Here is a 13,881-nt window from a genome sequence, read left to right on the forward strand (position 1 = left end):
ATTGTTCTATTATGTTCAGGCTGTTACATACAATTAGCCTCTGTTGCTACCTGCTGGTGAGTAAATATTAAAATCAGTTAAAATTGACAACCGGTCCGCGATTTTCTTTTTATGTATCTGCCGGTCCTTGGCACAATAAAGGTTGGGAACTCCTGCTCTAACCAACTGAGCTAACCGGCCACGTTTGTATTTAATTCAATCATATTTTAAACAATCCTGCCTGTCAGCCTTCCATCTGTGCACAAACTTATCTCGTGCCCTCATTGGTCATGTGCGCGTTCGTGTGTGTTGGAGGAGGGGCTCTGTAAGGAAGTGGCAGTTTTTTTTCTCCCGGTTGTGTATTTTCAAATTCTAGTGCACTCAAGCTGGTTTCTCCAAAATTACCTACCCCACCATTAATGGTCTCTCGTTGGTTAAAGTCACAGATTTTATGGTTAAAATACACAAATCTAGCTTAATTTTGGTGATACAGGAAAGTACCGAAATCACTTTACAATGGTCTACTACTGGTTATATTTCATAACACTTGAAGAAATATGTTTTGTTGTCTTCTTTACAAGACTCTTTTCTCTATATGGCTGGCCATATAAACCAGAGAGAGAGATAGTTGAATAGTCTGAATGATTATACAAAAAATGTCCAGCAACCAATACCATGGTTATATTATATGTTTATTATTATCAAAACAAAAGTAAATGCTTAATCTTAATCACAGTAATAATCACACACACACACACACACACACACACACACACACACACACACACACACACACACACACACACACACACACACACACACACACACACACACACACACACACACACACACACACACACACACACACACACACACACACACACACACACACACACACACACACACACACACACACACACACACACACACACACACACACACACACACACACACACACACACACACACACACATAAATCAGCTGCAGGTAACATTATATTGCCAAAATTAACATTCAAAGCGATGGGCAAGATTAAAATGTATCAGCCTAAAGTCTTCAGGCAGGCCATTCAATTGTGCAGTAGTTCATAGTGGTAAAACAAAAAGCTGCACAAGAGCATCTCCTCATCTCCTTAAATGTAGCTCCCTTTCAGCCTCCTCTGGCATCATTAGATTGTCCACTGAGTACTGAGCATCGTCTCCTATATCCTGGAAGAAATACTCACAGCTTTGAGTTCCCTTCACACAGTCTGGGGCTTTGATTTGCTGCAGCTCATCGCTGTCACTAGCATTACTGTCCTCCAAGCTCTTGCTTTCCTCGCTACTGCTGTCACTCTCCTCACTGGTCTCGTTGGTCTGGTCGCTTTCACTGCTGGTGCTCTCACTGCTGGTGCTCTCACGGCTGGTGCTCTCACGGCTGGTGCTCTCACTGCTGGTGCTCTCACGGCTGGTGCTCTCACGGCTGGTGCTCTCACTGCTGGTGCTCTCACGGCTGGTGCTCTCACGGCTGAAGGTAAGAGTGGGCTGTTTCTCAGTCAGGTGGTCTGGTTGAGCCCTGATCTCCATCCTGCTGTTGTCCTCTGCACTCAGGTCTTTGATGACACTTGCGAACCGTTGAACCCAACTCTGATGCAGAGAAAAAGCAGAGCATAGTGTTATTAACTTTTTATCTTTTAGTTAAATATGGAAATGTAAAATAAAAAAAATCATTTTTGATCCCACCTTTCGAATATTCTCCTCGCTGCCCATGCTATCATCTCTGGTTTCAATCATAAGATCAATCTGTGGAAATGCAGTGAATAGGATGAGCTTAGAAGAGTCCAGCATTAGGCTGCATCACATTAACAATTGGCCAACATACTAGATTTAACAAAATACTTGATTTGGTCTTACCGCAACATCCTCATCTGATTGGCTGTTACTCTCCTCTGAAGTCTGCTTGTGGGAAAGGAAAATAATTATTGAAATATATTCTACATTTTATTTCCACAGATCAGTACAATATTTCTTAATTTGGTTGTGCTTACTGGGCTTCTCTGCACTAAAGATACTAGAGTCTGTGCTATAACATCCTCAACTCTTAAAATAAGATGAATTTGAGGTTATGAAACAACCAGGAACATGCTTAATGTAATTTAGTTTACTAATGACAATAATGTTAAAAGTGATGATCCAACCCACCTTGTCCTCTGATGTGGATTCTGATGATTCTGACTCTGAGCTCTGACTCTGAAAATATGAAAAGGATAATTCAGACATTTATACAGAACATCCTTCATTTAATTATATCAAAAAGATTCAATGTTTCCCTCTTAGCGTCATGCATAATATTGACAAATCCAACTAACTTACTTGAATAGAGTTACTTTCTTCAGAGCTCTGCAACAGAAAATGGAATACATATCAGTTAAGGTTTAGATCAGCAATGAAAAGTGATGCAAAACTCAATCTGCATCAGAAAATAATAATGTCCTCCTTACTGGGATAAATGTGTGCATTACACCCAAACCATACACTGTTTATCCCCCTACGTGGCACCCGCTCTGGGACATGCTACCGCAGCCTCCCGGGTAGAACCAACAGGACTACGCACAGCTTCTTCCCTTCAGCAGTCAGACTGCTGACAATGAACCCCACGCTGTCCCATACTGCCTAGTTGTTGTCGTGTGTTGTGCTGAAGCGCAATTATCCTTGTACATTACTGTTTTATATACAGTACTGTATTCACTGTATTTATTATTATCTGTGTATTTATTCTTATTTATACATTTCCCATCTATTACCTTTATTTTTGTATCATTTATTTTGTACATACTTCTGATAATTGTGTATAACTGACTGTTTTGCACCCTGGTTAGACCCTCCTTAATTTTGTTACACTGTGCTTGCATTTTGTAATGACAATAAAGTAATGTAATCTAATTACCTGAAGCTCTGAGTTGTCATTTTCTGAAGATTGTGAAACCGACAAACTTTCAGTCTGTGAAAGAGAAACAAAGTAAGTATATATCGCAATATATTTAATTATACCTTACAACTGCAACAGAAACAATCATCACATTCAAGCTATGGCTGCAGACACATAATATAGTAAACAATGCTGTCTGGAATGGGAATTGTCTTGAGATCTTTGAGCAACCACACCTATTGTTGGGTTTTCTGCTTACTATGACGGAGGAGCCATGGTGCCTGCAGTCAATGATTTATGTTTAAACAATGTTGAGTTCCTATGCTGAAACCCAAAGAGTCAAATATGATATTAGGAAAGTGCGATTCAGAAAAGCACTCACCGAGTTTGAGTCAAGCAAATTTGATTCCGAAATGGCACTGAAAAAAATCTGTTGGAGAGAAATAACAGGTCAGTTGATAGTCAAAGATAAATGTGTGTTTTAACTCTCTAATATGTTTTCTTGAATGATTGAGCCTTCCTGCTCTGCTGTTATTTAGTTATAGTTATTATATAATATACGTATTCTTACTGCGGGCTGAAATGCAACACTTAAGTGTTATAAAGTAAACTCTCTAATTTGTTTGCCATAGGTATATTATGCATATTCCTTAGTAGAACAAAGAATATATTATGTGCAAAATGTGCATTGAATTGTATATTGTTTTCATCAAAAAGTACGTCTTACACTAATTGTATTATTTACTTACTGGGTTGGCAAAAACGGCTCCAATCAGGCAAAACATTACTACGGTACCCCTCATTCTGTAACAGACATACAGTATGTGATTAATATTATTACACATTTGATTCAATTACATTTGAAATACTTCTTCTTTGTATGTTTCCCAAAAGGAAATTTGGGGCAAGTAAAAAAACCAAATTCACGAAAAGGAAACATTAATAAATAATCAATAAACAATGAATACATACTCTAAAACATATATATATATATATATATATAAATAATACAAATGAAAGCAATGGCAGTTTGAAATAATGTTAACCCATCGTAATACATCAGCAACATAAACCTGTAGTTGTATTGCCAGCAAGAAAAAACAGTTATAAAGTATAATATGTGAAAGTGTACCTCTTTGTTTGTTAGTTGCAGAGCTGCTGAGAGAAATGTTGTCAGTGGTCCTTGTTCAGTGTGTGTAGCTGCAAACAGGAGAACCCAGAGCCTTTTCTGAGCTGGAGAGCTGGTGGTTGAGGCAGTAAAAGCACAATGTGTGGATATGCTGACGGAAACTCCAAGGATCACTCTATATAAGTAATTAAAACGATTCCATCACTTCCTCCCGGATGTCTCCTTTCCACACATGAAGGTGTATTTTGTTCCGGTGAAAAAAAACATCCACACACACTGGCAAGATAGTGGTTGCACATACACACCGCAAATACACGCACACACAGTTATTTCATTCAGTCACTACAAGTTCTCCACCCCCTCTGAAGTTGTTAGTGAAATATAGTTCAGTGCACTAAAACATAGGTTTGTGGCCTGTTGAGAAAACAAACTCACCCACTCGGAGAGGAAAGGAGGGCCAGATGGGGTCATGCTTGTTTCCGGTGAGGTGGATGTTTTTCTCTCCTTATACTATCTAGTCTACAATTAGTTATGTTGGGGAATATTTTCCAAGGCCCATAACTTTGACCCAGTTTATCAGTTCAAACTGTCCTGACTGAGCACACGCACCTCGTAACCTTGGCTGCTGTGCTCTCAGTGTTCTGTCTCCCTGTTCCTGCCTGTTGGCGTCAGCTGATAGAGGTGTTATGGTTCTATGTTCCTGCCTTTTGGCGTCAGCTGATAGAGGTGTTATGATTTTATCTTGTTATGCAGCATGTTGATGATGCTCTCGGAACTAGCTAAATACATGGGTCTGGGGTAGAGTTCTTCAGAATTGACGTGGCAACTCTACCATGCAGTCAGATCGTGGCTGCTGTGACTTGTGATGTGAATTCTCCGGCCGAAGCTCCAAATAAACCATCAGTGTGTGACATCAAAGCTCCTGCTCTGTCCGTGTCTCTTTCCTGAGTCGGTGACTCCCACTGCATTGCTGCTACACAGAAGTTTCCTCCACAAGTTATATTATTTTTTATAATATTTGTACAACTTGAATAGTATTTTCACATTAACCACATGAGGAATGACTTGAAGGATTGAAAAAAACAAATACACGTTTTGTAAACCATTCTCTTACACTATTGTATCTGTTTTATTTGTTCTCTATATACAGTATATGTTGCACTGTTGGAGGAGCCTGTAACCTAAGTTTATGTAGCTGTACAGTAGCTAATGTGCAAAAGACAATAAAGGCTTGAAACTTGAATTGTCCTCAGCGTTATATGATGTTTTTGGATAAACCTCGTTCTTGGAAATAGGGCATACAGTAGAAAGGCTAAATAAAGATTTCTATATTTCCTCCCTGAGGCACATAATTGTTTCCTGGATCTCCATATATGGTGAGGCCTTAAATATGATTAAAGAATTCCTTGTTTAACCTCATTTAGGATTTCAACCGTGCAAACGAAACATGTAATTAGACTGGATGTTCAGCAGTCTGGAGCTGTTTGCCAGAAACCACAGCTACCAGTTGTTGTAAAGTCCTGCTTTAGAAAAAAGGGAGGAGTGAGTAAAGGACGACTGATGCTCGTTGTGGCAGTCAACAGTGTCTGCCCAAAGGTTACCCAAGTATTTATAAAATATTGATGCATTCAGCCAGACATCTGATGCGTTTAGGTTATCGCTTGCAACTGGAGATTTACACCAAGAAAGACTACTAATAGAGCAGTGGTATTTACATCTGATTCTTAAGTGATGCAGGTTTTAGTTGTTTCCTGTTTTTTATTGAGCACCATCTTGGTCAACTAAAGTTAGTTAGTGCACTGTAATGAAAGTATTAAGTCTTGATCTCAGCTATGGGCAGTCTGAAAATGTATCGTACTTGATTACAATATATAGGGACTGTACTTGACCATTATCATTTTATGCCTAACCCATTACTTTTCAGTGTCAAGTATTAAGCAGTGGCTGACAACAAATCTCACCTCAAGGTCCATTTTATTAACTTTTCTGAAATCAGAAAATCTATATTTTCATTACAAATCTAACTTAACATAAAAATGATCTGTCAATTAATACTACTGAATTATTATTAGAAGATTTGAAAAAGTCTTGCAATAATGAACATAACTGCAACTCATTCTGTGCAAAGCAGCGACATCTAGTGACTAAAATAATTTGTTGGTTTGGTTTTATTCTGTTATCAACAAGCTACCGAAACAACTTCAGTCAAATATTCACTAAACACAACATCAATCCAACTTGAGAGATAGACATTACATTCAAAAATGGCAGACATCACTGATAAGGAAAACAGCACTAAAGCAAGAGTTAAAATGACATTACTCATTTATCTTTTTCTATATTATCCTTTGTGTGATTTAACAATGTGTCTACATATCATAAGCTTATCCTCAACAACACACTTTAATCTTATTATATAGTCAGATTTTCATTTTGCGGTTATTGTTTTGTATACATTCTAATAAAAAATAGTCAAGAAAAATTAAAGACTAAAGCAAGTGTAACAAAATTTTTTTTTTTGTTGAAACAAAGCACCAAACTGACGTTCAGTACAGGATATGTTGCGCTCCCTCTTTCTGAATCTCTATAGCCCAAAGACCCTCCCAAAGTAAAAAAAAGTGTTGGCACCCTAAGCCCAAAAAACTGTGTGTGTGTGTGTGTGTGTGTGTGTGTGTGTGTGTGTGTGTGTGTGTGTGTGTGTGTGTGTGTGTGTGTGTGTGTGTGTGTGTGTGTGTGTGTGTGTGTGTGTGTGTGTGTGTGTGTGTGTGTGTGTGCAGCTTGCCAGTTTATGTAGACAGTGTGAGCGCTGTTTCTAATACAAAAGGACACCTTCACAGGTTCAACACAGACGAGGATTCTCATTTCTCTTGTTACCGCCAGCCTCAGGTAAAATCCAAATAACTAACATCTTCCATTGATTTGTATGTATATTAGGTAATGATCAAATCTAGATGTGTAACAAAATGCTGCTGTTTACCAACGTTGTGTTTTTCATTAAGCATAAGCTGCCTTGTTTATACTGGAGATTTGTTATGATAGCCTTTACTTTATATTGAACTTAACTTTGTGTAATGGGAAGCCCTATTTCATTTTATGTAAAGAGATAGTGACTAGATGTATACTAATAAGCTGTGTATAATAAAGAAACATTAAAATTAAGCACTCTTACGGTTGTATATAACCTATACCTTACAGTAAGTGTTGTAAATATTAAGTAAATATAAGTTCTCATGAAAAAATCCTTAAATGTTTTAAATATAATAATGTTATATATATTTAAGAATATGATTTAAAATATAAAATGAACGCTGATGTGTTACTTTATTATTGTTAATATTAAATAAAATAGTTTGATTTACCACTTTGGGTGGATTTAACCCTGTCTACACCTATTTGGTGTTTAGTGGGCCGAGCCAGAGAGCTATTGTTCTCCTGGACAGACCCATCGTGTCTGTTTTGTTTCCATCCAGAGAGACAAAAAGTGTGTGGACTAAGTCAACTTTTTTCCAGTCTGGTAGTTTCTGATGTTTACTTTAGCTCTGAATTTTGAGAGAGAGGCGCATCTCAGGCCTGTAACCTTGACAACAGTGGAGGCCATTCCCGCAACTCTGCTCATCATGAAAGTGTTGTCAGGACACACATTCACTCATTCATTTTAACTTTGAGAGATTTGCCAAGTTCTTGTCTTTGTTTTTGACCGTATAGGAGTCCAATTATATTGTATTGGTTGTTCATAATGTGCTCTGTTTAGGCAGTATTGAGGTTTCACCTCGGCAGAAACTCCCAGTAATGTTAATGAGCATATATAAATAAATGTTGTCTCGATTTGTGTCCAATTTATAAACTACTCTTTTCATTGTTTCAGGTATGAGGGCCTGCTTAGTATTCCTTTGCTTACTGTCAGCAACATTTGCTCTGTCTGTGAGTAATATCTTTCTTACTTATACTGAAAAATGTGAGGGGGTTTGTTGTTATTTGGAGTTTTGACCTTAACTGAATGAATGTTCATAATCAACTATCCCCATAACATATAGGTCAAAAGTAAACATCATGGAAAACATCATGGATTGCATAAGACTTCACATAAAACAAAAGAAAAGGTAGAGCAGGCCTCTTAACTAATTTCTCAAAATTATATTTTAAACATAAAATGATTCCTTGTTGTAAAATGTATATTGTCTTTCCTCAAAAATAAGGACATTGTCACAGAGGAGGCCAACGAGCCGCAGATCTTACCAACTTTAGTCACATTTGAGGCCAGCAGCCAGGAGCAAGACGATGAGGAACTGAGCTCCCAAGACAATGCTAATGCTAGCAAGCAGGAGGAAGAATTTGAGGTGACTGAAAAGAGCGATAAACCTACAGCAGTCCTGCTTAGTGAAGAGGAGTTGGTGGACCTCCTGAAGAAAGAAGCAGAAGAAGAGCAGGAAGCTGAAGAAAGAGTGCTCGAGGAAGATGAAGATGAGATGGACAAAGGCAAGGAGGAGTCTGATGAGACTGTGGAGAGCATTGAGGAGGATGAGGGACAGGAGGAAGAGGACAAACTAGAGATGGAAGAAAAAGAAGTAAACAAAGAGATTGTTGGAGATGCAGAAATGCTGGAGAAAGAAGAAAAAGAGGTGGAAAAGTCTGGCGAAATAGTAACAGACGGAAAGAAGTTGCTGGAGGAAACAGATGGTAGCACCGAGTCAGAGATCCCTGTTGATCTTGACTACGCTGCTGATAGTGGCATCTTACCTCTACAGATTATATCTGCTCAAATAAAACCCCACACTCATGACATCCAGCCTCCTTCAAAAGAAGATATCAAAGAGAAGGAAACCAGTGACAAAACAATGCCCACCATTGCAGATGAAGAAGATGTCCAAAACACTCAAGCAGTGGACCCTGAAGAACCAAAGAGCAATACAGAGTTTGAATCAGAGTCCCGACTGGCAGGAAAGGAAGAGGAGAAAAACAAGAATGACAGTGGAAGCAACACCAAGGGAAAGACAAGGAAGCAGAAGAAGAACAAGCGTGCGAGGAAGCACTCTCCACAGAGTGAGGAAACACAGTCTGGACAGGAACAGAGCCAACAAGATCCTCAGCCGTCTGAAGCCAGCAGCATTGACAATACAGTTCAAAAGGCAAAGAGAAGAAGGGCAGGAAAATGGGTAATGCATCATCTGTGCAGTGTATTTCTTTATAATCAATATGTTTTAATGGGTCACAAAACTACTTGCGGATGTGGTCACACATAGTGGCAAAGTGATCCCCCACAATGCAGTTCCCCTTACCTCCATAGCGCTTTTTAGCATTCAATTGATGTGTTGGTCCCACTGTTGTTCATTGAGCAGCTGAAAGTTAGGAGAATATTTGATTTACAAATACTGGATGGTCACAGTTTCCCACAGAAGGCATTTTGACCTAGGAAAAGCACAGGTGTAAACAATAAGGGATGGCTGGATTCCATTTAAATTGATTTGAGGTTCCTGTTATTGTGCATGCTGTGAGAAACAAGTCACTTAAGGCAAAGGTTATAGTTTAACCTGACATGCTTTGAGATATAAACACGAGTTTGACTAGAACAAAATACAATCAACAGGAAACACGATCGTCAAGCAAACAAGAGACTACATTCAACTCATAAAACTGTTACATTTTCTCAGTAACATCTACTATGAAACTTTTTATATTGAGCTGGAATTAGTAAAATGTCAGAGTATTATTTACATGTTGTTTCTGCTACCTTCAAGTGGACACAACATGTAACTGCATGTTTTCTTTAAAGGTCCCATGTCATGCTTTTCAGGTTATTACCCGTCCCCTTGTGTGTTATGAAGGTTTTTATGCATGTAAACGGTCTGCAAAGTCACAAACCCTCAAAGTACACCCTGTAGCGAGTAAAACTTGAATACAGAAAAAACCTGTCCCAGAACGCCTCGTTGGAGATTTCTCTTTTTCCATTGTTTTCTTCCTGGGTATGGTGACGTGCCCATACCCTATGGACCCATTGGTCCAAATGGACCAATCCGTGGAGCCGTTACGTTAAGTCCGTGGATTGGTCCAAATTGACCAATCCGCGGACTTCCTCACTCACACACACACACACACACACACACACACACACACACACACACACACACACACACACACACACACACACACACACACACACACACACAACACACACACACACACACACACACACACACACACACACACACACACACACACACACACACACACACACACACACACACACACACACACACACACTCAATCTTTTCTCAGCTGCAGCTCCGCCGATTTCTCCTCCCTAAGACGGCGGGACGCGGCGAGGCTGTGAGTCGGTGTGTGAGCACACACACAAACTCCCAGCCAGGCTGCGGGTGTGTGTGTGTGTTCGGGCTGGGTTTCGCTGTGTGTCGCTGTCTCGCAAACGGCCACTGGGCTCATAGGGAGGGGGGGGGCAGGAGCTCCATCAAGCCGTTTAGGACAGAGAGTGAATACACATACTATACAGAGATGCTGTATGAGAAACCAATGAGATTTTGGAAAATCGCACAGTATAAATGTATTTTAGTAGACCTCAACAATGATCATTAGAAATGGCCATGACATGGGACCTTTAAGGATATGTGACTTTTTATTTAGCTGTGGTGCTGCAATCGGATACAAAGTTGGTAAATACAAATTACGTTTTCCTTTTACCTTTTTAGGGCCCTCTAGTAGGAATGAATCCAGTGCAGATAAGAGCGACAGTGGATCTCTACCCAGGATCCAGGCCCTCTCCTGGTGGAGGCGTACATCGCCCAGAATCCCCTGCCGGTTGGTTTATTTAGCAATCCCCTTACTGACTAATGCATTATCCCAACAAACTCACACGGGAATCTGCTGACTGGATCATTTAGCTAAAACTTACGCATGAATGGTGTCACTCTGCTTCACGGTCACTACCAAAACACAGCTCTGGGGGATTAAGAAAAGAATAATGGAGATCAAGTTGATTTGATCGCTGTGCAAACTCAAATGTCAGTGGAATGTAGAGGATGGCCTGTAGTGATTATTGCTCATTGGTTTCCAGACAAAACACTGAAAAAAAAAACAGAGCAAAGGTCAAAGGTCATGCAGTGCTTCTTTCCCCTTATAGATCCATGTGACAACTTCCCCTGCAAACGTGGAAAGACATGTAAACTTGATGCGGACAAAAAGCCAGGCTGCGTGTGTCAAGAGCCGGCAGATTGTCCTCACAGTGCCAATCAGTTTGATAATGTAAGTATTTGTGATCTGTCGAAAATTAAACTGGATTTGTTTTCAACAGCTGCTGGATTTTATTAGACTTTTGCTTGTGCATTTCTGTAGGTTTGTGGCACAAACAACAAAACATACGATACATCATGTGAACTCTTTGCCACTAAATGCAACCTGGAGGGCACTAAGAGAGGACACAGACTTCACATGGACTACACTGGACCATGCAAATGTGAGAGTTATCCACTTACAGAATAATTGGTATTAAAGCAGTTATTTTATTTGAAGTATGGTGCATGGTTGATCATGATCTTTCTTTCTGTTTATCTCTCAGTCATCCCTCAATGTGTGGACACTGAGCTGGTCCAGTTCCCATTACGAATGAGGGATTGGCTGAAGAATGTTCTCCTGCAGCTTTTTGAACATGACTCCATGTCTCCTGGCTTCCTCACGCCTAAACAACGTTTTAGAGTAAGACAAGCTGTGGGACTCTCTAGTTTATTAAGATCTATCTATTTTAATCTTGATTAAGAACGTAATTGTCCATAACTTAACATAGCATGTTGGGAAAAAGAAAATATTATGTTTAATGTTCTGAATTTGTAGGTGAAGAAAATCTTTGAGAGTGAGAGGCGTCTGCATGCTGGTGATCACTCCGTTGAGCTGCTGGCGCAGGACTTTGAGAAGAACTACAACATGTACATCTACCCAGTGCACTGGCAGTTTGCACAACTGGACCAACACCCATCTGACAGGTACATTTTATCACTCTGTGTTTACAGTGAACTTTTATCAACTTTTAGATTAAGTTTGAAAATGATCATAGAGTGATGACTATAGGATTTCACTAGTAGCCTATGTGTTAGAACGCTTATACAGCACTGTAGTCATTCAAGCCAATTGTGTGGCTTTTGTTATTGATTTTTCTCATCATTGTCATGCCAAAAGCATGACTGGCTAATACATCACAATAACCTAGCCAGAACTAAGCTAGGAAATCATACTGTACTCTACTTAAATCAGATGCTCAAAATGATCAAATTGGGTATTTTTCCATTCTGTGCAGAATCTTGTCCCACTCAGAGCTGGCCCCACTTAGAGTCCCTCTGGTGCCGATGGAGCACTGTACCTCCCGCTTCTTTCAAGAGTGCGATGCTGACAAGGACAAGCAGGTGTCCTTTAAAGAGTGGACTTCCTGTTTCGGTATCAAAAATGGTAAGAGCTACACATATTCACTAAGCTACTATAGTACACTTTTCTAATCAGTGAGTATGGCTTTTATGCTTTGGTTTTATATGACACTACCTTCTGAATGAGAGTCTGTACATTTTCACAATAAATGAGTACTACTACTAACTAAATACTGTATTTAGGGACAATTCATGTCTTTGTGTCTCGTTATTTAGACAGCATTCGTAAACTAGGATCTTGACATTTCTTTTTTTAATGTTATTTTTAATTTAATTCAGTCAGGTAATAACATAACATCAAATACTATACATACAAATAGTTTTTAATGGGTTCCAGTAAAAAGAAAACTGCCAATTATTCCAAGGTTTAAAAAAAAAAAGTGTCTGCTTTGATTCTCATGCACTTCTAAAGCATTTAGCAAATACCGTTGATGTTGGCAAATTCTGTTTCAGTTTTTTAACATATTAATGACACATTTTTTTTCATCCACAGATGATATGGATGTCAACCTGCTGTTCTGAGCTCCACTTTGTACCTCACCTACAACACGAGCCTGTTTAAGCTGCTCCAACAGACTGAAGCATCCATGAACCTCTGTAACATTAGGAAATCTGACAGATACAGATTGTAGAAACTCCTTTTTATTTCCTGCTACAGAGGGCAAGTGTTGGTGGTAGTTCCTGTTGTCCTGTGTAAAGCTAAGCTTGGACATTTGGATATTTTTTCTGTAATTTAGACTGTGCAGCTAGAATCATTATATTATAATATAAGAAACTGTTTCATTTAGCTGGTTTTATCCAGAAAGGTATTTCTAATGCATTCCAAATTGGGGAAAAGTTTACATCAGCTCATTATTAGAAAAGTTGTTGTACATAGTACCAGGCTTCAAAATAATAACTGTGGTTTGTATGTAAGAGTGATTTAGTAAATATTTACTCTTTAAATCAAGATAATATAACCTTGTGTTACAAAATGTAAAAACAAATCTTGTGTTTCTTATCTTAGTAGCTAAATGCTGTAAATGTTTGTCTTTGCATTCACGTTTCATTGTAGATCTAAGTAAAGCTTTATTGACAACTGAGGACTTGAATAGTTCAGTGCACACGTTTTTAATGATGACTTTGTTTACACTCGTGTAATAAAGTTATAGCATTATATTGGTTGGGATGTATCAGTTTATACTTTAATACCATGCCACCATGACATGAACATATGACCATGGCAACAATCGTTTTAGAAATGCAAGTCACTGATAACTGGTTGAGTTTGGCCACTTAACCCTTAATAATGGCCCTCTGTAAGGTAACAAAGCAAAAAATAGCCTGCAGCATGGTCATGATGATTACAGTGACTTGTTGTTTTGAGATAAAGGGCTGGACCTTTGTTAGTGATCACTGAATCTGACACTCTCTATATAAGCACAGAGAGAAGCAGCTCTGTAC

General features: G+C 39.0%; 2 protein-coding genes across 2 annotated transcripts; one reads left to right on the forward strand and one right to left on the reverse strand.

The window, feature by feature from the left end:
* Positions 1-880: 880 nt before the first annotated feature.
* On the reverse strand, positions 881-4,376 carry scpp1 (secretory calcium-binding phosphoprotein 1). The gene is made up of 9 exons (XM_034094001.2): positions 4,019-4,376; positions 3,636-3,690; positions 3,269-3,316; positions 2,905-2,958; positions 2,331-2,357; positions 2,160-2,207; positions 1,872-1,913; positions 1,701-1,760; positions 881-1,604 (listed from the first exon to the last, which is right to left on the reverse strand). Exons 2-9 carry the CDS (start codon positions 3,687-3,689, stop codon positions 1,104-1,106), a joined length of 834 nt encoding a protein of 277 aa, XP_033949892.1. The 5' UTR covers position 3,690; positions 4,019-4,376; the 3' UTR covers positions 881-1,103.
* A 2,436-nt stretch (positions 4,377-6,812) lies between these two features.
* sparcl1 (SPARC-like 1) lies at positions 6,813-13,553 on the forward strand. Its single transcript, XM_034093665.2, has 11 exons — positions 6,813-6,901; positions 7,881-7,936; positions 8,050-8,115; positions 8,212-9,168; positions 10,717-10,825; positions 11,148-11,269; positions 11,360-11,480; positions 11,583-11,719; positions 11,855-12,003; positions 12,315-12,463; positions 12,932-13,553. Exons 2-11 carry the CDS (start codon positions 7,883-7,885, stop codon positions 12,958-12,960), a joined length of 1,893 nt encoding a protein of 630 aa, XP_033949556.1. The 5' UTR covers positions 6,813-6,901; positions 7,881-7,882; the 3' UTR covers positions 12,961-13,553.
* The last annotated feature ends 328 nt before the right edge of the window (positions 13,554-13,881 follow it).

The sequence above is a fragment of the Pseudochaenichthys georgianus genome, chromosome 1, assembly GCF_902827115.2.
Source record: "Pseudochaenichthys georgianus chromosome 1, fPseGeo1.2, whole genome shotgun sequence".
NCBI classification, from domain to species: Eukaryota; Metazoa; Chordata; class Actinopteri; order Perciformes; family Channichthyidae; genus Pseudochaenichthys; species Pseudochaenichthys georgianus.